The 24,999-nt window shown below is 41.6% G+C and overlaps 1 protein-coding gene across 4 annotated transcripts in view; it reads left to right on the top strand.

Annotated features, from left to right (window-relative positions):
* Elovl4 (ELOVL fatty acid elongase 4) overlaps nucleotides 1-24,249 on the top strand; it is a 41,299-nt gene extending 17,050 nt beyond the window's left edge. For all 4 annotated transcript variants that reach the window (XM_038322571.1, XM_038322573.1, XM_038322572.1 and 1 more), the window contains 5 exons: nucleotides 13,154-13,341; nucleotides 15,018-15,098; nucleotides 18,106-18,277; nucleotides 19,704-19,831; nucleotides 22,143-24,249. In XM_038322571.1, the coding sequence (XP_038178499.1) occupies nucleotides 13,154-13,341; nucleotides 15,018-15,098; nucleotides 18,106-18,277; nucleotides 19,704-19,831; nucleotides 22,143-22,418 (845 nt within the window). In that variant the 3' untranslated portion in view covers nucleotides 22,419-24,249. The remainder of the gene's footprint in view (nucleotides 1-13,153; nucleotides 13,342-15,017; nucleotides 15,099-18,105; nucleotides 18,278-19,703; nucleotides 19,832-22,142) is intronic.
* Nucleotides 24,250-24,999: the final 750 nt, after the last annotated feature.

Here is a 24,999-nt window from a genome sequence, read left to right as displayed (position 1 = left end):
TGACACTTCTGTGTGCTGCATGTTCCTTCTGGGAACCAGGTCACACTGCCTCTCTTCTCCAAGAACATTTATTTTTTTTCCCATGAATATTGAAAATGTGGATAAGGGGGCTACGGAGTAGAAAGGGAGGCTTCGCCACTGATGCTGGAGAAAAGTGGATGAGTCAGATGTTTGGAAAGAGGGAAATAAAAATGGGTGGGAGACAGGGATGCTCTTGAGAAATGGTGCGGAGTGTGACGAAAGGGTGACATTATTCAGGAAGAGCAAGCTGGGCTGGGCGCCGTGCCCCGAGTGCCTCACTGGAGGAGTATGCTGGCTGCTTTTCCTTTTACTGGTTCCTTGGGTTTTCCTCTTCTTGAAGTTCCCCCATGAGCACAAGTAAAGTAGTTCTGTTTTGTGTTGTTGTAATAAGAAAGGTACAGGGTTGTAGAGTCTATTTGGCAGCCTAAGACATTTTTCTTAGAGCAAATAGCTTCTGGTGAATTATTATTTCGAACTCTATCAAATGGTGCTATTTAATAGAACACAGCCACAGGGAGGTCTACAAACTGGGCTTTTCAACAGCATATATCTAGCCAACAACGAGTTTCTGTGCTCACAGGAACAATGTCACTTTTCTTGTATTATTAACACTTTATATATTGAAATGTAAGGTTTAAAAAGAGTGCAGTTTTTTTTAAAAAGTACAAATAAATTTGAATTTTCTAAACTAGGCATCTAGCTGCATGCCACAAGGAAGTTACTGTTGTTTACATTGGAAGAAGGCATGGGCCGATGTAAAACTTCATTCAGGGGCGCGACAGCTCTGATGCCCTCGCATCTGTTTTTTGATTCTCTGATTTGACCTTGTATTTGTGAAAACGACTAGAAAGTATAACTAATTAAACTCCCATCCAAACATCTAAACCGACACATCTAAATAGTCTCCCCCCTCTGTTCAGTGCTACACTGTCCACTTCATCCATTCCTGCCAGTTTCCTTCTGGTTACTTAGTGGCTTTATAGATCATGAGTACTTGTTTGTGTATTGTTAAAATTAGAGCATAAACAGTCGGGGTCCTGAATTCACTTTGGAAGAGGAAGAAAGGAAAGGGGGTGAGAGGCGTGGCATAGGAGGGAGGGTGTTTCCTATAAGGTAATGAGAGACTAGAGAAACCAGGCTGTATTGTGTAAGTAAATGCACTCAGGTCATGCATAGTTCTTTATTCCAAATGTACTTTCCATGCAGAATACGGGCCGGGGACAGAGGCCACTGGGTCACAAGCTTACGAAGTCTAGGAGAAATAACTGCTATTCTGCCCCCCCCCCCCAAATCCTGGTTTGAGGGCCCCAGGACAACCAGAAGAGTTCTCTCCTATTATCTCAGTGTCCCCGCCCTATGTGTCAGTCATGAGTGGCGAAAGCAGCAGACTACCTGGCTCTGTTTTCTGAGTATTTTATCAGTTTCCCACTGGCCAGGAGTGGGCTGATGGGAACAGTCAGAAAATGTTTGAGTTGGTAGACCAGGGCAAAGGTGCCAAAGGCTAAGGGCCCAGGGGATGAACTGGGGACTGAACCAGGGAAACTGGGACTGCAAAAGGACCAGTGAGTCATTTAAACCTGTTGTGGGAGGGGATGCTTAATTCAGCTGTAATAAACTGGAGTCAGAGGAGGTTTAGCCCATGGCTTGCCAGGCTGCAGAGGAGGAATACAGGTTTTAAATGTTGTACATCATGTTGATATTCATTTTATTGCACATAGTTAATGTGTAGTTTTCATCTGTGTTAATTTCTATAGTAGATTTTGTGTTTGGATTAGCCCTGGAGATATGTCTATATGTCTGTTCTCTCTCTCTCTCTCTCTCTCTCTCTCTCTCTCTCTCTCTCTCTCTCTCTCTCTCTCTCTCTCTCTCCCTCTCTCTCTGTCTCTCGCTCTCTCTCTCTGTCTCTCGCTCTCTGTCTCTTGCTCTCTGTCTCTCGCTCACTCTCTCTCTGTCTCTCTCTCTCTCTCGTTCTTTGTCTCTTGCTCTCTCGCTCTCTCGCTCACTCTCTCTGTCTCTCTCTCTCTTGCTCGCTCACTCTCACTCTACAAGGTGTTGGGTTTGAGGTAGGGTCTTGATATGTGAATCAGGCCAACTCTGAACTCACACTGTAGCCAGTGTAAGCCCCAAGATCGTTATGCCTTCACCTTGCAAGTATTGTGATTACACGCTTGCACACTAGCATGAAAACAAATATGTGGAATATGGCTGGCCTCTAGTCTCTCCCCTAGCCAGTGTTTTTCCTGAAGTTTTGTCTCATAGCCTTTCTGAAGCTTCTGGGAGGCCCAGATAGTTTTAGGGTTTTTTTCAGGTTGATATTTTTCCTTTACCACAGTCTGACTTGATAAGTACACCCTTGCACTTAAATGACTGATACTCCTATACCCTCTTCACCCACAGCATATAACAAAGCACCCCTCATGCACAGATCCCAGCGGGGCAAATAGTACAGTTCTGAGACTGGTTTCAGGACAGCTTTATGTGGTTAGAGTCTTTCAATTAGGGTGACAGGGTGACAGATCTTGGACAGTGATTTTTGTGATCATCTAAGGTACAAAGTACTCGGTCATAATTTTAAAAATTCAATGTTTTATATTTTTTTCTAAAATAATATAATAATGTCACCTGTGAATGATTTACCATCAGTAAGGTTTTTCACCTGAGCCGCTACTCTTGAGTTACGTCTCTGTTTCCATGCAGACAAGAGTTGTTTAGTGAATTGTGTCATTCCTCTCGTTCCGTGTCTCTTTTTTTCCCCAGCTATTACAACTTTCCATCTATAAAATCAGCCAAGATTTTTTCTGTACCAGAATCTATTGTTTAAAAGTCATATGGGTTTTGACCCGTGGAAATGAGGAGAGAAAAACAGCTTCCACGGTTGTTCTTTTTTATGACTCTAGTCCTGAATTATATAAACCATCCGTATGATCTGCCTCCTCGTTTCATGGTTTGCCCCTCAACATGCCCTAGAGAATCTCTCTTTTGTTCTTACGCACGTGGCAAGAGACGACCCCCCTAATCTAGCTTTGTTTTTCATTTTCGAAAACGTCTTACTGCTGTGGTCCAGTCCTTGAACTTGTGATTCTCCCCACCCCCTCACCCCCAGCCTCCTCAGGTACCACTGCACCTGGCAATCGCATGTAACTTTACATGTTGTGGTAATACAGTTTTAGATGATGCTGAATTGCAGAAAGGTTCCCCACCTCCCCTTGTGTATGTGTGTTTGGGGGTGGTCGGCATTAAATTTCAGACCTCATACATGCTAAGAAAGCATTCTACCTTTGAGTTTTATTCCCAGCCCTGTAGAAAGTTTTTTTTTTTTAAAAAAAATAATTGTTTTTAATCATAATTTCTGTCAATGTCTTCTAAATCTAAAAAAATCAACTATCATTTCATTTAGTAGAACAAAATAGAGGTACACAGTCAGCTGGCCACTCATTCCTTGTCATCGTACACGCTGAAGCACTGTGATGTGGGCTTTTAGGGTAGTGTTACACAGTGAGTGGAGAGACATAGGGGCTGGGCTTCAGGTGACCTGGCTTCAGTCACCAGGCTGCTGCTACTTAGTGTAAGAGTTTGGACAAGTCCCTTTCACCTCAACTTCACGTTTCTCACCTGGAAATTCCAAGGATTAATTGGGTAATAATATTTTAGGATCTTCCTGGATCCATAGTTCTGTGATGTAGGCCAGACTGGCCTCCAGCTCACAGAGATCTGCCTGCCTCTGCCTCCTGAGTGCTGGGATTGCAGACATGCACCTCTACACCCAGCTGGATCCAGAGTTCTGTATAGATGCTACATTTCTGTTCTTCAAGTAGAGAGCAAAGTTTCAAAGACATATATGTCAGTTATTAATCTGAAAATCTTTTATGATTTAAATGTTTTCCAAAACCTTTTTAGTGCCCCTCCATTAGTAAAAAGAGGAGATTTGTAATTAGTCGTTTTTGCTTTGTCTTGCCTGTTCTGCAAGAGCCAAGTAGAGGAATAAGAAAAGGATAAAGACACTGGGTAACAGCTGGAGCAGCTCTTTGTGGTGCTCCACCGTAATGACCAAGTAACTATCCCAGAATTCCTCGAATAACTGTAAATGAACTAATTTGGTAAAAAGAGGAGGAGCAGTAACAAAAAAGTAAAGTAATCACAATTACATAGTGATCTTATCACGTGGTATGCAGCTTCTGAAGATGGCTTCTTACATAGTCTGGGCATATTTCTTTGTGCCTCTCTTCTTAAGGATTTAATTTATTTTTACTTATGGGCATGTGTGCCTCTGTATCTCTGTGTAAACGTGTGCGAGCATGTGTGTGTGTGTGTGTGTGTGTGTGTGTGTGTGTGTCTTTGGGAGCCAGAAGAGGGAATCAGAGCCCTTTGAACTGGAGTTACAGGTAATTGTGAGCTATCCATGTAGGAGCTGGACGTCCAACTCAGTTCCTCTGCAGGAGCAGCAGGTGCTCCCTAGGCACTGCCATCTGTTCAGCCCCAGGTCTCTTCTTGCTACCTGCATCATATGAAGATTGAACTATAGAGTACGTGGCATCTATTGTCAGATCCTCTGTGTAATCCACTTTTTTTAAATCAAATTTTCATCTTTCCTAGAACAATAACTTAAATATAAGCCTAAACTTAATATTATTACCTTTATTTTTCTTCAGAAAATAGCTAATTTTGTGACTCTGAACTGGAACATTTGAAGGAGTAAGCATTTCTGTTTGCTTTTTTATTTATCAAATGTAAACTCAGGCTCACACATGTGTGTTATGCATTTCACATCTTGGTTACTCCTTGTTGATGGTCACATTGCACCGTAGCGGAAGTAGGAGCAATTGGAATATGTTTGCTGATGGGTGAGCTGATGGATGCAGTATGTAGCATGGCGATAAAAGAGTATTTTCCATGTGGATGCCTCTAAGGAACTTTGAACTCCAACACACCAGGACAAAGACATGCCATCCCGCTCACAAGAGCTTTCTAAAGTAATGACTAGAAACAGAAATTAAAACAGTGTCTGCCAGGGACTGGAAAGAGAAGGAGCTGGCTGGGGAATTGGCATCTAACAGGTATGAGGTTTCCGTTTTGCAATGTGAAACTAGTTGTGGAGATTGGCTGCACAACATCACAAATACGCTTGCTAACACCAGTATGTACTTAACACAATTACAGTGGTCATTTCTCACACTCAGGAAACTTCACTGGGACACTGAAAGAAAGAGACATTGTGCAAGTGGACGGGGATCTGTGGAAGTGAGACATGGGGACCAGAAAGGGAACAGGAGACGTAATTAAAGAATATTGTGTGCATGTATAAATGCACAAAATGAAACCCATCATTATGTATAATTAATATAGCCTAATAAAACATAGCAACATACTATAAAATTAATATAATGGCATTCCTATACTTGACTTTTCTTCAGTATTGGATGGTGAAACAATTTTTTTAAAAAAATTTTTTCAGCTTATTGTAAAATGGCTTTTATAAAAGGAACACAAGGGTGTTGATTGACTTGAAGAAGTACCTGCTTGGCTAGCAAGCAGCAAACAAGGAAGCAGAACATTGGGCTTTGCATTTTTCTTTAGCTTTACAGCAACCCTGGAGGACTGGCCTGAAACGTTTTATTTCCTTCCATATGCATACAAGCTGCCAAGGTTCATGGGAATGAGATAACGCGCTATTCATATTAGCTGATGCTCCTGCCATCATCATGGCCGCCAAGAGGGAAATTTTGCGTCTTTCACCTATGTATCATTAAGTTCACTTTTTCATTACTACTTATAGAGCATTACTAAATTTGTATTCCTGTAACATAATAAATCTGACCAAAATCATAGACAAAAAAGACCCAACTCAAAGTTAATATTTGGTCTAGTATATGAAATTAAAATAAGGACTGGAGATGCTCAGCCGTGAAAGGGGCTGGGGTTCAATTCCTAGCACCTACCTGGCAGCTCACAAAGATCTGTAATTCCAGTTCCAGGGGGATCCACTCCTGCTTCTGGTCTCTGTAGGCACCAGCCATGCATGCACTGTACAGACACATATGTAGGAAAAACACATATACATATTTTCAAAAAGAAACTAAAAAGTGATTTTTTTTGATAAATCTCTATGCTGACATTGCATATGGGAATCTATGCTTAAGATATAAAGACATGTATTCTGAGATGAAGTAATCTTCCATAAGATGGAGTAGTTAGAACTGTTAAAAATTGCATTCATAGTGACTATGATCTTGTTTGCCAGATGGCGTGAGATAAGAGCTACCAGCTACTGTTTGTGAAAATTCAGAATGGGGTAGTATTTTGATCAGTGGATATTTAGTTCATAGGACTGTTAAAGCCACAGTGCCCCACCCATGCACACACCTGCACATGCACACATAGATGCAAATGCGAGCCCCGTTAACAACTGGCAGGCATCACTGTCATTTTCTTAAAGCTTTGAGATCACTGGCAGCGTTGAGTGTCGAATGGACCGGTAACCCCTGACTACGAGTTCATAAAACAGGGATAAGAGGGACCTGCTGCCTTCTGCTCTCGACTTCTAGGATGAGCAGCATCATTTTGTTTTTCAGATCTCTCTGTGGGTACATTTCCCCTACTGCACATTTCCCTTTCTCTTGAACTGGCTTTAGCAGATGTGCTAGCTTTAAAACTGAGTCAGATATCCCCAGCAAAGGAAGGAGCTCACTGTGGTCTGTGGAGTTTGAGACCGCATGCCTAGTCTTTTTTTTTTTTTTTAAAAAAAGATTTATTTTTTTATTATGTATACAGCAACATTCCTTCCATGTATGCTTGCATGCCAGAAGAGGGCACCAGATCTCATTATAGGTGGCTGTGAGCCACCATGTGGTTGCTGGGAATTGAACTCAGGACCTCTGGAAGAGCAGTCAGTGCTCTTAACCTCTGAGCCATCTCTCCAGCCCCCGCATGCCCAGTCTTAACAGTGTCCCTTTACGCTATCGATTGTAGAGTCACAGAGCCAGGGTAGAACACACTACGTCAGACACTGCCTATCTGTAACGCTTCCAGTGCTGCGATCACCTGTGAGTCTGGGGAGTCTCTCAGCTGGATGGCGATCTGGTGAGCTAGAAGATACTGGGAAGCAGACAAAAAGCCCTAGATGATACCAAGGACTTGTGAGGGGGGATACCCATATTGTTTGGATGTCAGGCAACCCTGTGAGAGAGCAGGTGCATTGGAAAGGAGGAGGGACGTTGTGGGATCCTTAGAGACCAGGAACCGTTCAGTTCTTGAATCCTTTCTATCAACCCTCAAGGTAGTGAGTTCCTCAAAGAAAGAAGGGAGGGACAGAAGGCAGGCACAGTTGATTCCCAGTGTCTGCTATTTTCTCTCCCCTGCCTCCCTGCCTGATTTGCTCCCATTTCGCCCTCTCTTTCTGGGTGCCCTTGTTGTGACCTTAAGCTCTGGTATGACTTTCATGGTCAGTGACTCCTCCCCCTGTCTCCTGCCTGGAAATCCCTCTGTAAGCCCAGAGCCTCCTGGCATCCCCACCTAGGGACTTCACACAGGGATGGACATTATTACATAGGGATGGACCTCACACAGGGATGTATCTTATATAGGGATAGACCTCACACGGGAATGGACGTTATGTGGGGATGGACCTCACACGGGGATGGACATTAAATGGGGATGGATCTCACATGAGAATGAACCTCACACAGGGATGGACCTCACACGGGGATGGACCTCACATGGGTATGGACCTCACACAGGGATGGACATTAAATGGGAATGGATCTCACATGAGAATGGACCTCACACGGGGATGGACTTCACACAGGGATGGACCTCACACGGGGATGGACCTTACACAAAGATGGACTTCACAAGGGGATGGATCTCACATGGGGATGCTTAGCATTTCCTGCTCACTTCCTCCCAGACCTACTCTTCTTGCTGGTGTAGTCTACACTGTTCTGACTTTCTCAGTTGCCTCCTGGCCATAAATATGGCTGGAGTCCTAAACTCTGCTTCCCCTTTTCCTCTCACATCTGTAACTGTCCCCACATCTATACATGTTGCCCTGTGATCTATCTTCCTGTTGTCTCCTGTGAAGAGCAATGCCTGGAGCCTGGGATTCCATCACACATGCATCGTAAGCCAAGCCAGAATCCATGGGAGCACCGAAGCCACGCTTGAGCCCTGACTGCAGAGTTGTCAGTTCAGAACCTGGGGTGGGCCTGGGAATCAGTGCATTAAACAGCTCTTGCTCCTATGTCTCCAGTAGAGACATATATCAGTAGGCCTGACATGGTTTCCATGACTGCTGATGATCCCCTTCCCCTGCAGTCTATCTTTCACTGCTACTAGGGTCTTGTCAATCAACTAAGGAGCTCTGAGTCAGTCTCTAATTCCCGTCTCTGAAACAGGACCACTCTGCCTGCCTGTCTGCTAGCATACTTTTATTCATTGAGTAAAAGTTCAGATGTCTGTTGTTGAGCTGTGTCTTGTCCCTTTTCCTGTCCTGTTGCTCAACTTGGACTCTGCTCCTGCTGCAGAGCAGTTGGGTTTTCAAGTCTGTCCCTTCCTCCAATAAATGGTGAATTTCCACAGGTCAGCGACCAAGTAATCTGCACCCCCCGCCCCCCGTAGTCACAATGTGACTGGATTTAGTTTGTGTGATCTTAAGGTACAGATCAAGGTGGAAACAAAAATGTGTCAGTGATGTGTTCAAGAAAGCTCATGCTCTGGGCATGGTGGTACACATCTTTAATTGTAGCATTGGTTAGAGGTAGAGGCAGGTGGATCTCTGTGAGTTCAAGGCCATCCTAGTCTACATAGGAAATTCCAGGATAGCCAGGGCTATGTAGTGAGACCCTGTCTCGATCGATCGATCGATCGATCGATAGATAGATAGATAGATACATGCATACATACATACATAATACATACATACATACTCATTTCAGGTGGATGGACCCCTTGTCTTTTTAAAATAGTTAACAACACTTTGAAAGTTTTGACAACATAGTTGAGTAACTGTATATGACTTTTCAGCATAGGTAAAATTACGTGGTTACTGTCCATACTGACACATGTAAACAGGTTGGTTCAGCTTGTCATGAGCCTCAAGAAACAGTAAATACGTTGTTACAAATGGAAACCATTATAAGCTTTGAGGGCAAGGCAGGATGACGCATGCCTGTCATGCCAAGCCCAAGAAGACTGAGGTAAGAGAATCATGAGCTCCAGGCCAATCACTAAGGGACATATTAGAAATGAAGGCAGATCACTCATGTGTGGAGAATCCCAGGCCTCCGTTGAGGCTTCACAGAAAATACAGCGGCCCTGGAAATGGACTGCAGCACCCATGAAAGCACCAGTGTGCATGTCAACTCCTCCCAGAACTTGTTGTTTCATTAAAGCTAATCTACTTCCTTTTCTCCCCTCCCGTGTCTGTAGATGAAGGACCTTCGGGGGATTGTGCCCTAGAGTCCTGTGCGCTGTGACAGGGCCAGAGCTGGAGCTCAGTCATCCACTGGCTGTGTCCTGCATGCTTCCTGTAGTTTCTTACTCTCATCTGGCTTCTCAGTTGTGTCTCAGCCTCCCTCAGCATCTGATGTGGTAGAGCCTTCGATTTCTGACCTGTGTCATCCTCTGCCTCTCCCTGGTAGTCCTCTCTAAGTGTTTGTGATGAATGAGGGAATGAGACAGTGTCCCACACCGCACATCAGCATGAAGCAAGCTAGACCCAGCGGGACACTATAGTTCTATCTACTGTTTGAGGGGCTGAGGCAGGAGAATCACTTGAACTCACAGGGTTAAGCACAGGCTGGAAAACAGAGTGAGACGCCCTACCTCTCACCAAATTTAAAAAAAAAAAGAATTAAAGAAGTACGTTGTCTACTCTTAATTTCTAACTAATTTGGTATCCTGGTTTTCTTTTCCTATTTTCTTTCTTTTGTGTGTGTTTGTTTGTATAAGCTATGTGTGTATATGTATTCATATAGGTGTATGTGTTTTCTATGCATAGATGTCTTCTTTAATTACTTGGCACCTCATTTTTTGAGATAGGGTCTCTTACTAAATGTGGCGCTCATGGACCGGGCTAGACCAGTTGTCCAACAAGCCCCAGGAGTCCGCCTGTCTCTGCCTCCCCAGCACTTATATTATAAGCATGCAGAGGCACTGCCAGTTTGATGTGAATTCTAGGGATCAAATTTATGTCCTTATACTCACATGGCAAGGATTTTATTGACCGAGCTTTCCTTCCTTCCTTCCTTCCTTCCTTCCTTCCTTCCTTCCTTTTTTCTTTTTCACTTACTGCTCAGAACTTTCTGTGAAGTCAGTAGGAGTTCTCTGTGTGGTGAGATAAAAGGTGAGCCATACTCTAGGATCTTAGACATTAAGGTCTCTCTGCAGAATGCATCTTCTTTCCTAGCCACACCGGCTGTCCCATTAGCATGGCTTTGGCTCTTGACTTCCATCTGATGGGTCAGTATTTGCCCTGGCATTTGTGGAAAATAGGACCCTACAGCAACTCCACTGTAACCCAGAACAAGACTCTAGGCTTCGGGAGTTTGTCCACATCACTGAAGACCTAGACTGATTTCTGTGGGGGCCTCTGGCAGAAAAAATTTATAGGACAATAATTATCACTGAAGGATAACATGTACTCTAAGCCATAAACGAGCATATATGATAATCACATGGCCTGTGACAAATGTCACCACAAGTCAACATGGTTTTAGTCTCTTCCTCCTTCTGATTGGCTTACTATTTCCTCTGTTTTTGAAATATTTTAATTTAAACCTGGTAGTATTTGGGTAGTATTTGATTTAAATCAGTATGATCATAGTTACCATGAGCAGTAGATGTACCTTTTTTTGTGAAGAAGGAAATAAAATGTTTGCAGTTTTCCTTGTTTCCATGGATGTTTTTCCTTAAAGTAATTATCTTTTCTTCCTTTTTCATTTTTGTTTTTTTATTTTTAAAATTATTTTTATTGAGCTATATATTTTTCTCTGTTCCCCTTCCTTCTCCCTGCCTTTTCTACCCTCTCCCATGGTCCCCATGCTCCCAGTTTACTCAGGAGAGCTTGTCTTTTTCTACTTCCTTCATTTTTTTTTTTTAATTTGTGGTTAATATATAATGACGTCATTTCCATGTTCCCTTTCATCCGTCCAGACTCTCCCATGTACTCCCATTCCTTGGTCTTTCAAATTCATGGTCTCTTTTTCTTTAACTGTTGTTGTTGTTGTTGTTGTTGTTGGTGGTGGTGGTGGTGGTGTGTGTGTGTTCCTTCTTTGTATATGTTTTTCAGAGCTGACTGTTTGCTATTGGATAACTAGTCATCGTGTTCTTCTCTGGGGAAGACTGTTCTCCCACTCTCGGCATCCCTTGGTTGTCTGTAGCCCTTTGTGGAGGGTTCCCCCCCACCCCCGCCCCGTTCACGTTCACGTGGCTCCTAGAACCATCCTGTTCCAACTCACATTTAGGCAGCCATGTTGGTGAGACTTCCTGTGTAGAGACAACCTCACAGGTCTTGCAGACTTTCTGCCCCCTCTTCTGCAGCGATCCCTGAGCCATTGGTGTGGGGGTTGGGTTGTAGATGTATCTTTTGGGACTGGGCTTTATAACTTTGCATTTTGATTTGGTGTTGTTTTCTATAATGGCCACTGACTGTTGAAAAGAAAAGTTTCCTTGATGTGGGGTGAGAACTGCACATATCTGGCTAGACCCTAGAGAAGGAAATTCCCTTCTTTGTTTTGTCGAGACATGATATCTCTTGCAATTTGCTAGACTGGCCTCAAAGTCAAAATCTTTCTGCTTAAATGCTCCCCTACATTTCTCACTTTTAATTAACTGTTATTTCATTGAAACTATAGTAATTATGGCTCTTCCCGAGCTGGAAGATTATTTCATAAAACTTAATGTTTTCTTGTGTTGTATTTCCAGTTGACAATCTATAGAAATAGATTAGTGTGCATTTAAGCATATGTATAGATTTGTGTGCATATATATGTTTACAGAGGGAAGGAGATCCTTTCTTTACCTCTGAGCCACACCCAGCCTGCTTAGTATATTTTAAAACAGTATTCTAGTATTTAATTATCTAATGCAGACCATTTTACATAAATAGTCTTAGTAAACAAGTCAGTTTACATAGAAGTTCCTGTAATTAGCACTACATTAAATTTGTTTAGGTTGGATTCTAGGAACTTGCTGAAAGACTTTTTCTTTAATTTTTCAAAATAAACTATGCTAAAAATAGAATGTTAAATGTGTTTTGTATTGCTAGGCATAAATTAGATATTTGATTATAAGTGAGTGAAATGCTGTTTAACTCTAGAAATATAAAGTTTAATCTTAATACACTTTATATATAAATGGATTTTTCTTAATCTGTTATTACATTATAATTTCTTAATTTATCAGTGTTTTACCAATATTTTGAGAATATTGAATTATAAAATTGATTCTTGATTACATATTTAAATATTATGGGCAATCACTTTACTTTAAGTGAAATTCCTTTTTCTACTCTATATATTTATGCACCTGCGAATTAAGGGAAGTGAAGCATACAGATAGCTTCATAGACAGTGAAAGTGATACACACCACCAATGGAAAAGTAGCAGCGCATCTTGAGTATGGTTCTTATTGACGGTAAGTTAGAGTTGTAGAGAGATTACCTTAATTCCTCAAATATGATTGTATGGCAGCTCCCGTTTCCAGAGCGATCCCATCTCATGGCTCCCATGGCCCAGTACCTCATCAGTCTGATTTGTGCTTGCTTCCGGGATGGACATAGAGAGCTGCGCCATACTGCCTAGTAAATTTCACATACCTAGTGCGGAAACCGAGTATTTCCTTAAAATATTATCTTAAAGCTATCACTTCCCTATTGCGCTTTCGCCTCAAGCTTGTTGCCTATATTTTTAGTGCATCCCTTCCCCGTTTCTTGATTCTTTATAAAACATACCATGTAACCTAAGTAAGGAAAGTTATTTTCCAACAGTAGTTGTAGAGCTTGATGGTGCTTGTTTGATGCACCACGTATTTTCATGGGGCGGTCATCCGTACTTACTCCAGGTATGAAATTAGGGCATTTCAGTTCCTAAGTAAATTTTGTTTTGTAAATTTCCTGCTGTTTCATTCTCTCGGCAGATAAGCGCGTAGAAAACTGGCCGCTGATGCAGTCTCCATGGCCAACGCTAAGCATAAGCACATTGTATCTCCTGTTCGTGTGGCTGGGTCCGAAGTGGATGAAAGACCGGGAGCCATTTCAAATGCGCTTAGTGCTCATCATCTATAATTTTGGCATGGTTTTGCTTAACCTTTTCATCTTCAGAGAGGTAGGTTTACTACCGTCGCTCAAATAGTTCCCCCGGGATTGTTGGAAAGGATTGAAAACTGAGACCCCTTGAAACTACCTTTGCAGCCTCAGCATGCACCTCAGCATGGCCGTTAGCTACTCGAAGACCTTTAGAATTTCTGGGTAACAGAAATAGGAAGCAGAGAGTAAGAGGGTTGTTCAGACAGGACTCTGAAGCACGCATGGGTTCTCAGCATACTCTGAGCAACTGGTTTGACACTGGGAGCTGTCCAGCTGTTTTGGTCATATCTTTCTCATCTCTCAAATGGTGAAATACCTGCCAAGCATGGAAGGCTGTTCCCAGAGGCAAGAGAGGTGCCTCTTGGGGATGTCGGCACTTGGTGAGCTGCGAAGCGACCTGGAGCCCTTCTTCATCAGTTCCAGGCCTGACACCTGGTCAAATACTTGGAAGTACCAGGTTCACACTGAGCCGTCTTACGTAATTTACTGTGCTGTGTGTTGGAGTTGAAAGGAATTGGCTGTCTTGCAGGCGTGGCTGGTAATCATCACTCTTTTCTGGACATCAGCAAATTCTCCAGGATATTTTGAAAGAAAATCCTGCAGGCTGGATTGGCACATTTTTAAGTTGCTAAAGCCTAAGGAATTCGTTCCTAAGAGACTTACTACAATTCTGTGTGAGCTGATAACTAAGCATGGGTACTAAGAAATTAACCCTTCTTTAGACAAGCCACCATCAGCAACGAAGCCCCTAGAATCTCAGCTTCACAGTCCCTTTTATTCGCTTTATTTGGATACCTTCACTTGGTGTGCTGGGCACATGCCCCTTTGGATCCAGATATGAATCAGTTAAGGTGGGACAGGTCTCGGCTCAGAATCCAAAGAGTTTATTTCATCTTACTTCTGCAGGCAACAGTCCGGACAAAGGGAAGTCAGGGTAGGAACTGAAGCAGAAGCCACGGGGCACACTGCTCACTGCCTTGCTCGGCCTGCTTTCTTGGAGTACCCACAGTGAGCTGGGCCTTCCAATGTCAACCAGTAATCAAAAAGTGCTCTACATGTTTGCCCACAGGGCAGTTTGGTGGGGGCATTTTCCCTTTTCCCAAATGACTGTAGCTTGTGTCAGGTTGACATAAAACTAGCCAGCACAGTGACGGTAAAATTTTCTTCAATTGAGTTGGCATTGTATAGAATCGACATCCATATTGGTCTACACTAAAAATACACTAAATGTATTTTTCTAGTTTTTGTAGGAATAGTGGACTATGCCAAATATGTAAGGTCTTGCCCAAGCAAGTTTAATTATAGGAACTAATAAACTATTCTCTAAATAATGAAAAGCTATTATGTATTTGATGGAGTTGATGACTTGTGAAAAGAATATGCTTTTTAAAACTTAGTCTGTATTAAAATTATAATAAAAGCTACTGCACCAAGGATTTCAGAACTTCTAACACATTACATGTCCATTCAAGGGCTGGGGATACAGCTCCAGAGGTACAGCATTTCCCCAGCATATGTGAGTCCTGAGTTTGATGCCCAGCATCACAAAACAATGAAAAAATTAACCTTAAAATATTTTATGTAGTTGAAATGTTTTTAAGGAAAATAGCAGCTTTCGAATTGTGTGTCAGATTTACTGTTTTCAGTGCTGTGTCCACTACACCTTTACTCCAGCGTTATTCCTTTTGTCCCCAGCTGTTCATGGGATCCTACAACGCAGGATACAGCTATATTTGCCAGACAGTGGATTATTCTAATAACGTCAATGAAGTCAGGGTGAGTATACCACGGAATACTGTTGATTGCTAAAATCAGTTTGACTTTATGGACTCTCAGGATATAAACGGTGTGTTGTATGGGAGTGAAATGTATTGAGTTGAGTGAGATCAAGAAATCTCTGCTCTTCCCCCTTTTATTTGGTGTTGTAAGAATGAACATTATTGGATTGTAGTACTTTACAAATGGTTCATTCCATATTTGATTGTAAACAGTATTTTTGATTCCTTTTTCAAGACAGGGGTTCTCTGCAGCTTTGGAGCCTGTCCTGGAACTAGCTCTTGTAGATCAGGCTGGCCTCGAACTCACAGAGATCCGCCTTCCTCTGCTTCCTGAGTGCTGGCATTAAAGGTGTGTGCCACCATTGCCCAGCTAAGTATTTTTGATTTTTGCCAGACATGGTAGTGCACACCTTTAATTCTAGCACTGGGGAGAGCTAATCTCTATGAGTTCAAGGACAACCCAATTCTATAACAAACTCCAGGCCTTTCAGAGCTATATAGTGAGATCCTGTCTCCAATTTTGTTTTTAAACTTTTGTGTCAAAAATAGAAACTCAAGGGCTTAACTTATTTGAGGAAAATATTTTCATTATGTAGGGTTTAGGAGGTACAAGATAATTTGTACGGGTATGGAGTTGGTCTTTATTAAATTTGTAAAAAATAATCACTACTAATAAAATACTATTTGTTTTCCCAGTCACCTACAATTAGTAAAATTATCATTCAATTTTAGTGAAAGAAATAGTAATTTATTAAGTATTTAATGATCTCTTGTACCTATGATTGCTATAAAAATTATACTCAACAAACCCAGTTTATATAAATGCATGTTTTGTATGTTCTATGAATGTTTTATATATGTATGCAATAAAGCTATATGTGTGTAATAACATTCATTGAGAAAAATACATTTTAGTATGCATTTTAGGGTAGATATACAGACATTCACCAAGAACTGTAACTAAATTGTTCTGATGTACCTAGTACTTCATATCTATGTAATTTCCCTACCAAAAGACTTATGAAAAGTCACATGTTTGCTTGGCACATTGACTTCATTCGCTCAGTGCATGTATAATGTGCATTATATGTATAGAGTGGCAGGGCCTTGACCACACAAGCAAGAAGATAGATTACGTCGCTGCCTGCAAAGCACTCACATTCTGGTGAGGGCTGGAAGGCAGGTAATCAGCATGTCTAGAAACAGTTAAGAAAATAAAACCTGGGGTGTGACTGAGAGAATGAGCGAGGTCGCTTCATTCGGATTCACAGGCTATGAGACAGATTTTCTTCTGATAACTGCATTGCCAAGGAATCTCCTAAGTGGAGAGTTGGCTTCCTATTCAAAGTGGGAAGAGAGGCCCCGACTTCCCTTCTCCCAGGATGACGCCCCTTAGATAAGGCAGTATGTTAATATTATTAGGGGAAAGCTGGAAAATTACCATCCTGCTGGTTGTGAATCCATTCTGCTGACACTCACAGACTCCACCCACTGCAGTGAGTGGAAATCCATGCAGTCAAATTCAATAGCACTCTTTCAGTAAAAACGAGCTATCGTGAAACCTACCTAGGACGAAAACTCTGATAATTGAGCCAGTTGTGTTCGGAGTCTCATTCTACCCACATCTCCATCTAAGAGAGAACGTGGGGGAAGTGAGCAGTTTACTCCGAGACTCCTTTTGTGTGCGTTGCATGCACCAGGAGGTATTATTCCTCATTTTGACGTGTCCCATTCAAAGACAGCCTGTGTAGATCACCGACTAAGCAGAAATGCCCTTACGTGTGACCCGGGCTAGTTTGGAGGTCCACATGGAGGAGAAAGCAGACTTTGTCCTACAGTTTACCATGCTAAAATGGGTAGTCACTTCATCTTACAGCGATGTAACCATGGGCATCAAACATAGTGTTGCTGTGGACAGACGAAGTGATGTCAAGCAGATTTTCAGTTCATTCCCTGGTTTCTAGCAGCATTGCTCAGGTTAAGTAGATGCTCGTCAGCTGGTTAAACATAACACTATGTTTGTTTCTGGTTTTTCTCTTTTTTCTTCCTCTAGCTTTTAAAATTGTAATAATAATTGTAATATTAGAGAATGCTTATCCTAAGTGATGCCTGATTCTAGAATTAAGAACTTCAAATTGCCTTGAAGCCCCAGTGATGATCCCAGCACTTAAAAAAGAGTTTTGTTTTTCAAAAGAAAAAAAAAACCATACAAACAAAAACACATTATAGGCCTTAGATGAAGGTGTAAATTGAGGGAAGGGATCTTAGCCTCTGTCACAAAAAGATTTATAAATACATTTCAGCTGTGAACTGACTTATATTTTAATTTTTATATATGATATATATATGATGTTAAGAAAACGTTTACTATAGGAACATTACATTTTGTTCATTGTTACAATCAGATCCTTTTGGAATGATTTAAAACATATATAGAGGTCACCTCTTGCTGGATCCTTAATCCCCCAGCATGTCACATAATCTTTTTGTACCATCTGGTGTCTTAATTAGAGCCGGAGAAAAGACTTCATTGTGTAAACAGGATTATATTTGTGACCTAGGAAATAGTTGTTGTTATTGTTGTTTGTTTTTTTTAATTGATCATTTAAAAGATTTTACTAACACAGGCTACAGTGATTAGATGCTGTATTGTACAGCTAAAGGGACTGGAGAGATTTATTAATATATGGAAACTAGTTGCTGTATATACCTAGGCCCTGTAGGAACCCCTCAAGTGTATACAGATGTGGTTTCTGTACAAGCTGCAGAGCACAGCGGTGGGATGGCGGCTCAGTCCGTGTTCAGCAGTGACCACTGCTTGGCTCTAAGCCGAGAAAGCACAGATTTGTTTTCTGGCGGGTACATGGTTAGGTATCAAACCCACCTGGCCGCAGAATGATTGTACACCTTGTACATTTTGTGTGTGGTGTCCTGCATTTGTCAGCACCTAGTGGAAGCCGTGAAATAGAGTTTGTATTTGACGATCTTCCTCTCCTCTCTTACAGATAGCTGCTGCCTTATGGTGGTACTTTGTATCAAAAGGAGTGGAGTATTTGGATACTGTGTTTTTCATCCTGAGGAAGAAAAACAACCAGGTCTCTTTCCTTCACGTGTACCATCACTGCACCATGTTCACACTGTGGTGGATCGGAATCAAGTGGGTGGCAGGCGGCCAAGGTGAGGACCCCGCCTGCCTCTCTGAACCCCCCTAGCGTGCCATTTAGCTTGGTTTCATGGTTAATCATCTCCATTCATGTGCCTCTCACTTCTTTAAAACTTCAGCTCTTCATCTGGGAAGAACTGAGCTCCTAAAGACGACTCCCAAGATGAACACAAACCACAAAGCCCAAATGCCAGAAAACTATTAATTTGAGTGGGGAACGGTACTGATTGGCAGCTCTGATCCAATAGAAACTAAGACGCAATGCCTCATTTTCAGTCCAGCTTACTCCTGCTCTGATATGACCTTATATGACCTCATTGCTTCTCATTTAAGTGAACTTTGACATAGCTCATTAATGCTGAAGAGGATGAGACGTCATAGCTCTAGTCTAATCTAGTCTAGCCTCTAGTCTGGTCTTTCAGATGGCTGTAGACTAAGGGTGATGTGCACGCCTATTCAAAGTGGGAAGAGAGGCCCCGACTTCCCTTCTCCCAGGACGACGCCCTTTGGATAAGGCAGTCTGTTAATATTATTAGGGGAAAGCTGGAAAATTACCATCCTGCTGGTTGTGAATCCATTCTGCTGACACTCACAGACTCTACCCACTGCAGTGAGTGGATATCCATGCAGTCAAATTCAATGTCACTCTTTCAGTAAAAACGAGCTATCGTGAAACCTACCTAGGACGAAAGGCAAACAGCCCTTTCCTCTGGACACAGGACACAGGCTGGCGTTATGTTGCTGTTTACAACCTAAGCATTTCACACTTAAGAATCACTAGGAAATTTGAAGCAAAACTCAGAGTTGCCCCACAGCTCACGTCACGGCAAAATACATTACTGTGTATTTTTACTTAATATTCTAAAGAGAATAGTTCTGTTGCATTTGACTGAGTAGGATATTGCTAGATCTGTGTAAACTAAACGGATTCATCACTCAATATATGTAATGCTGTCACATTTAAAACTACGTAGAAACCTAAGAAATTAGTTTTATTTCGGCACTGGTGTGCATGTTGCTATCTCTAGAGACCGTAATGTAATGTATCACGAGTCTCCATAAACACTTAAAAGCACCATAGCCTCTTTCCAAGGAATTACTGCTAGGTAGGATTAAAACAGAGGAAAGTAGGGGGCAGCAGTCATTTTCTGTTTGTTGAAACTTGCCGGAATACCCCATTTGAGAATTTACTGCTTCACAAACCCTTTGAATTTTAGCAATACACATTATTATTTATATGTCTTTTTTCAAAAAAAAAAAAAAAACCCTCAAAGCTAAATGGTGAAAAGTGTCAAGCTCAATTTGAGAAGCTTTCTCTGTAGCATCACTGAGCTTATTGGGGACTAGCCTAGAAGGTACTGTAGACTCATTCGCTTTCCCATCCCAGTGCTGTCCTGCCCAGCATCTCTTTTCTTACAGTTGCCTCTCGTTTCTCAACAGCGTTTTTTGGGGCCCAGATGAATTCTTTCATCCACGTGATCATGTACTCGTACTACGGGCTGACTGCATTTGGCCCCTGGATCCAGAAATATCTTTGGTGGAAGCGATACCTGACCATGCTGCAGCTGGTGAGTTAAATGTTTGGAAGAGTTACTTCTGGTTGTTGCCCAAACCAAAAATATTTAAAATATTTGAAGTTTATTATTTGTACAGTGCCAAGGTGTTTTAGGTTGTTTTCCATCACAAAATCTACTTTATAAGCAAGATGCAGCGTCACGGCTGGTTTGGGTGAACTAGCAGCTGCCGCTTGCTTTATAATGTCCTTAAAGATTGGTTTCAGAACCTGTCCCTCTGACAGAAAGTCTGTAAAACTACCTGTGGACAGGATGGTTAAATATAAATATGCCACAAAGTATATAGAGTCATAGGTGACTGAAAAATCCTTTCCACGAGTGTCTTCTTTTTCCTAACTTACTATTTTCTTTGTTCTTCTTGTTCTTGCGTAAATTTCCAGTTTCTCCATGTTTTGGTTCTTGCCAATAGACCCTCTATGCGTAGCAAAGAAAGCACGAAGCCAAGAAAGGGTAGGGGCGGGGGATGGGATCCAACACAGATTTGAGAGCTCTTTCTAGTTCTGTAAAACTCTGTGCTTGAAGAGCAGAGCCAAGGATTTGAACTCTTGTGTTCTAGGCAGATGGTTTTCAGCTACTCCTCTTTGTAGGGCTTCTCATTGCATCCCAGGGCAGGCATCAAAGTCCTGTTCAGAACTTGGGTGTGGCCTGTAATCAAACTGAAAATGCAAATCCAAGCTGGTGGCTAATCTCCAGGCTTCAGAGTGTATTCTAATATGCTTTAATCATAGTGTACACACAGTTTTTTATCAGTGGGATCGCATTTAGAAATATCCCTCTCTGCCTGGAGTTGCTACACAGCTGCCTAACCAAACAGGAAACACAACCTTTGGGGAATGCTGGGTGTGAGGGACTCATTAGCAAAGAGATGCTCCAAGAAACTTCTAGAATTTGTGGAAGCTCTTGAGATGGTCTGTAGAACTCATGCCTCTCATTGAGAGCCAAGTGGGCCCCAGAAAATGAAAAGGGACCCAAATCATATAAATGGTTTAATCTCTTGTGTGGGGGTTTGCCCCGGGCTGTCTTTGAGCTACGTCATACTCAATCACACCCTACACACACCCTATTTCGGTGCTACAGGTTCTAAGAGCCATTGTGAAATCAAAAGTTCTAAAACTTTGGATTTTTGCCATGGGAATTGTTAAATTTCATGTAAACTGATCATGCGTGTGGAACAAATTACCTTAATATTTAATGAAATAGAAATATGGGTCATGCTATCTTTCACAAAGAAACTATAGTTGCCCATTACATCAGATAGGATCCTGACCTTCAATTTCTGAGTCTGATTTTCTCCAAGCAATTTAATAATATACGGATCTTACAAAACGGTAACCCTTACGCTACAGAACCTGTAGTCCTGTGCCTCAGACCATTCGGTGACCCGTGCACCAGAATTTAAGTTTGTTGTTGAAGCATGTCGTAACGCTTTGAATTTTCACTTCTTGAAGAATTCATAAAAATTGAAGATTCTTCTTTTGCATTTACTGATTTTAATTGGAATATAAGTTTTTAAAGAATGGTGTTCGTTCAGATGTGAACTTGCCTGTCCCTTACCTACCAGAGAAAGGCAGTGAGCCAGCTTTATGGGCTCAGGTTCATGTTTAAGTGAGCATCCTTTTGTGACACGGTCAGAAAGAGGAATATTTAGAAGACGGAGGAGACCAGTGGGCAGGGGAGAAGGAGGCTGAGCCAGCTACTGGGATGCACGTGTATGACAATGTCACCAAACCTCATTATTTTGTGTTCCTGCCTAAAAATTTAATGAAAAAGCATGAAGTCAATGTATCTGCTTGCTGACAGCCTAGTAAAAGAAAAGAAGTCTAAACTGTAGGGATTTAAAAAGATCCTACAGATACTGTTGCTTTACTCTTGTCCGCCGTTTTGTTCCCTCTCCTTAGATGCCCTTCAGTGAGTATTCAAATGTCCAAATTGTGTGCCAGGGACTCAGGAATGAGCCAGCAAGGCAGAACCCTGCGTCTGGGAGCTCCAGTCTAATGAGGAGCTAGACAGTTGACAGAGACAGGATCAGCTTCAGATGGCTATCAGCTCACGTTTAAACACAAAAGCACAGTGACAGGTGGGAGATCTATGGAAAGCACGAGAATGCCCTTGCTAAGCAGGTGGCACCGGAGCCCTGATCTCAAGGAGGGAGAGACAGCGACTATTGACCTTTCCAACAGTGTAGCACACTTTCAAACAGTACAGTGGCTCGTGACCACTGTATAGGAGATTGTGACACCCACACTGGAAGCCTTTTACTACTCTGATTAAAAATGTTCCCTGTCCTGCTGCTTTTGTTTTTCAGGTCCAGTTCCATGTGACCATTGGGCACACGGCGCTGTCTCTCTACACCGACTGCCCCTTCCCCAAGTGGATGCACTGGGCTCTGATCGCCTATGCAATCAGTTTCATATTCCTCTTTCTCAACTTCTACACGCGGACATACAATGAGCCCAAGCAGTCCAAAGCGGGAAAGACGGCCACGAATGGTATTTCAGCAAACGGTGTGAACAAGTCAGAAAAGCAGCTAGTGCTAGAAAATGGGAAACCCCAGAAAAACGGAAAGCCAAAAGGAGAGTAGACTGACCTGGGCCTCACCCGGCTGACAGTGAGGAAACTCCTGTGTCATAGAAACTTTCAGGGGCAACAGAAGCAGAGGGTCTGGGGTGGGGAGAGAGGCAGATGTGGTCTGTGCGCCTTCAGACTGAGCACACCTTTTACAAATGGTACCCAGATGTTTTATTTATGAAGTTTTTATTTTAAACATTTTTTATTAGCCTTGATGTTGTCCAGACCAAAGCAATCCCACTGTGACCTTGGAGCCCCTCCTCTTATTCACACTCACCTGTCGAGTGGGTGAAAATGTCACCCGTCTTACACTCACCCCTTCTTCAGTCTGAATTTTAGATGATCATAGAAACACAATTTTATGAAATTTTTTTTTTTTTTTGGCTAAAATCACTAGTTCCCTACTGGTTGCAAATCTGACATTTTCTTGTCCAGAGATAAACTGTGGATACATTTGAATTTGAATTCACTTATTGACCCTTGTGGTAAAATCTCTCCACCCGTAGTCAGAATATTCCCTTTTGGCTGTAATTAAATTTGAAAACTCTGCTAATCTCTGTAGAATCTTAGAGGCTTGATGATGATGATGATGATGATGGTGTTGGTAAAAATAAGAAAGAATAACAATAAAATCCTGTCTTGTGACCCAAAGGCCACCATGACGTACGGCACAAATCACTGTGGGAAACAATTTTTTTTTTTTATTTTTGTGATGAGGAAGGAAGATAGCCTTTGAATACTCCTATTATTAGCAGAAATGTATTATGAGGATCAAGATTATTGAATGATTGAAACAACTCATGTTTTTGTTAGTAACATCTACGGTAGTCACATTTACATGCAGTTAGAATGCTAAGGGTATATATTGATTTTATCAGGCTTTCCTTGTTTTGATTTGTGGCTGTTGCTGATTTTTCATATGTGGACATACACCTACCTCTTCTGTTGGAAAGAACATTTAAATACAACAAAATGAAATAAATTTTACTTAAAAAAATCAAGGAGTCTTCTAATGTAAAATTTAATTTTAACTTTCAAACTTGCTTTTTTTGTTTATTTTATTATTTCATTTATGAATAGCACACACCAAGCATTTCTGCGATGTTACCCATCTCTTTCAATGTGTCTAATTTTGAGCGACGCTTAACTTCCCTTGTGACTACGTTGCAGAAATCTTCTCTATAACTAGAAATGAAGTATAAATGCATTTTGGTGCAATACCTTGACTCCTTGGTGCTAATGATCGGTACATCAGTGCTTGCCGTTACAAGGTGTTACTTGTTAATGCAAGACGAGAGAAATGGGAGACCGAGGCTGGTCTCTCAAATCAAATTTGGTGTTTACAAAAGATGTAACAGAAACGAACAACTGGAAAAAAGACGGATTTCATGAAATAGAAGCGAACAGCTGAAAAGCTGCGGAAGAGACGTTGTTCCACATTGTTTTTATATAGATTAATTTGTTGGTATGTCACAGAGGGATCATATGGAAAGAAAAAAATGTGACAAATCGCATGAATATTTCTAAACCTTCCAACTTGTCAAAACTGCATGTGTAGGATGTCTGCTGTGTGTACAGACTTTCTGAATATTTTGTAAACTATATTTATTGTGCATTGAGATTGCATTTCCCCCGAAGGCATGCAGTCATGAGCATTGCAGAAAATTAGCAACACATACAGTATCAGTGCCGTCTAAGAGGCTCAACACTTTGTTTCTCGCCAGTGTGTAATGACTAGAGATGTGTGAATCTTTGTGAACATTCTGTACTGGCTTCCCGGACCCCTTCATTCCCTGCTCTCAGATTTCAGCACAATAAATATACTACTGATGTGGGAAAAGTGATTCTTTTTGTTAATCAGTTTGTTTGTTTCTGTTCTAATTTATTTTCTGTTGCCAACCTCTTACATAGAAAAACAATGAGACCAGATCTTGGGTCTCGGAGTTTTTGGTTCACAGTTTATTATTTTTGTATGTATTCATTTGTTTATTTTCGAGGCAGGGTGCTGCTGTGTAGCTCAGGCCATCCATGAACTCACCGCACACTCTCCCCGCAGAGCCCTGGGATTACAGGAGCACAGTAGAACTAAGAAGTTGTTTTTATGGTCACATTTTTTTTTAAAATTAAAAATTAGTGCTATTTGTTTTCAGACATGAAACATAATCATTCTAAAAAATTCTGAGGAGGCTCTTAGAAAGCTCATATTTAAATCACTTAGTCCTTATTATAAGTTTATGGAAGATGACTTTAAATGCTGAAATGACAGCCCTTCTTAATAGCTTTGACAGTTTCTGAATCATCACAGAACAGTCATAGGCCTCGCTGCTGACGCCCAGTGAAAGAGGCTTGCACCTCCTTTGTATTAAAATTTCTTTCATGAAAATATCTTCCTAAGTAGAAAATAGGGAATTATTAAATATTTACACATTCAAATATTTGACTATAAACACCTGAAACAGCTAGCTCTCGAGTGCAGTAAATGACTGTAGCATTTTTTCTTTTTTCTTTTTCTTTTTCTCCTGTGCTCTTGTATCTGTTTCCTGACAGACACTGACAAGCTGCTAGTTTCGGCTTCGGCATTACTAATTCATTAA

Source organism: Arvicola amphibius, chromosome 3 (assembly GCF_903992535.2).
Source record: "Arvicola amphibius chromosome 3, mArvAmp1.2, whole genome shotgun sequence".
Lineage (NCBI taxonomy): Eukaryota > Metazoa > Chordata > Mammalia > Rodentia > Cricetidae > Arvicola > Arvicola amphibius.
Note: the sequence above shows the minus strand (reverse complement) of the source record. Positions and strands in the feature narration are given on the sequence as shown.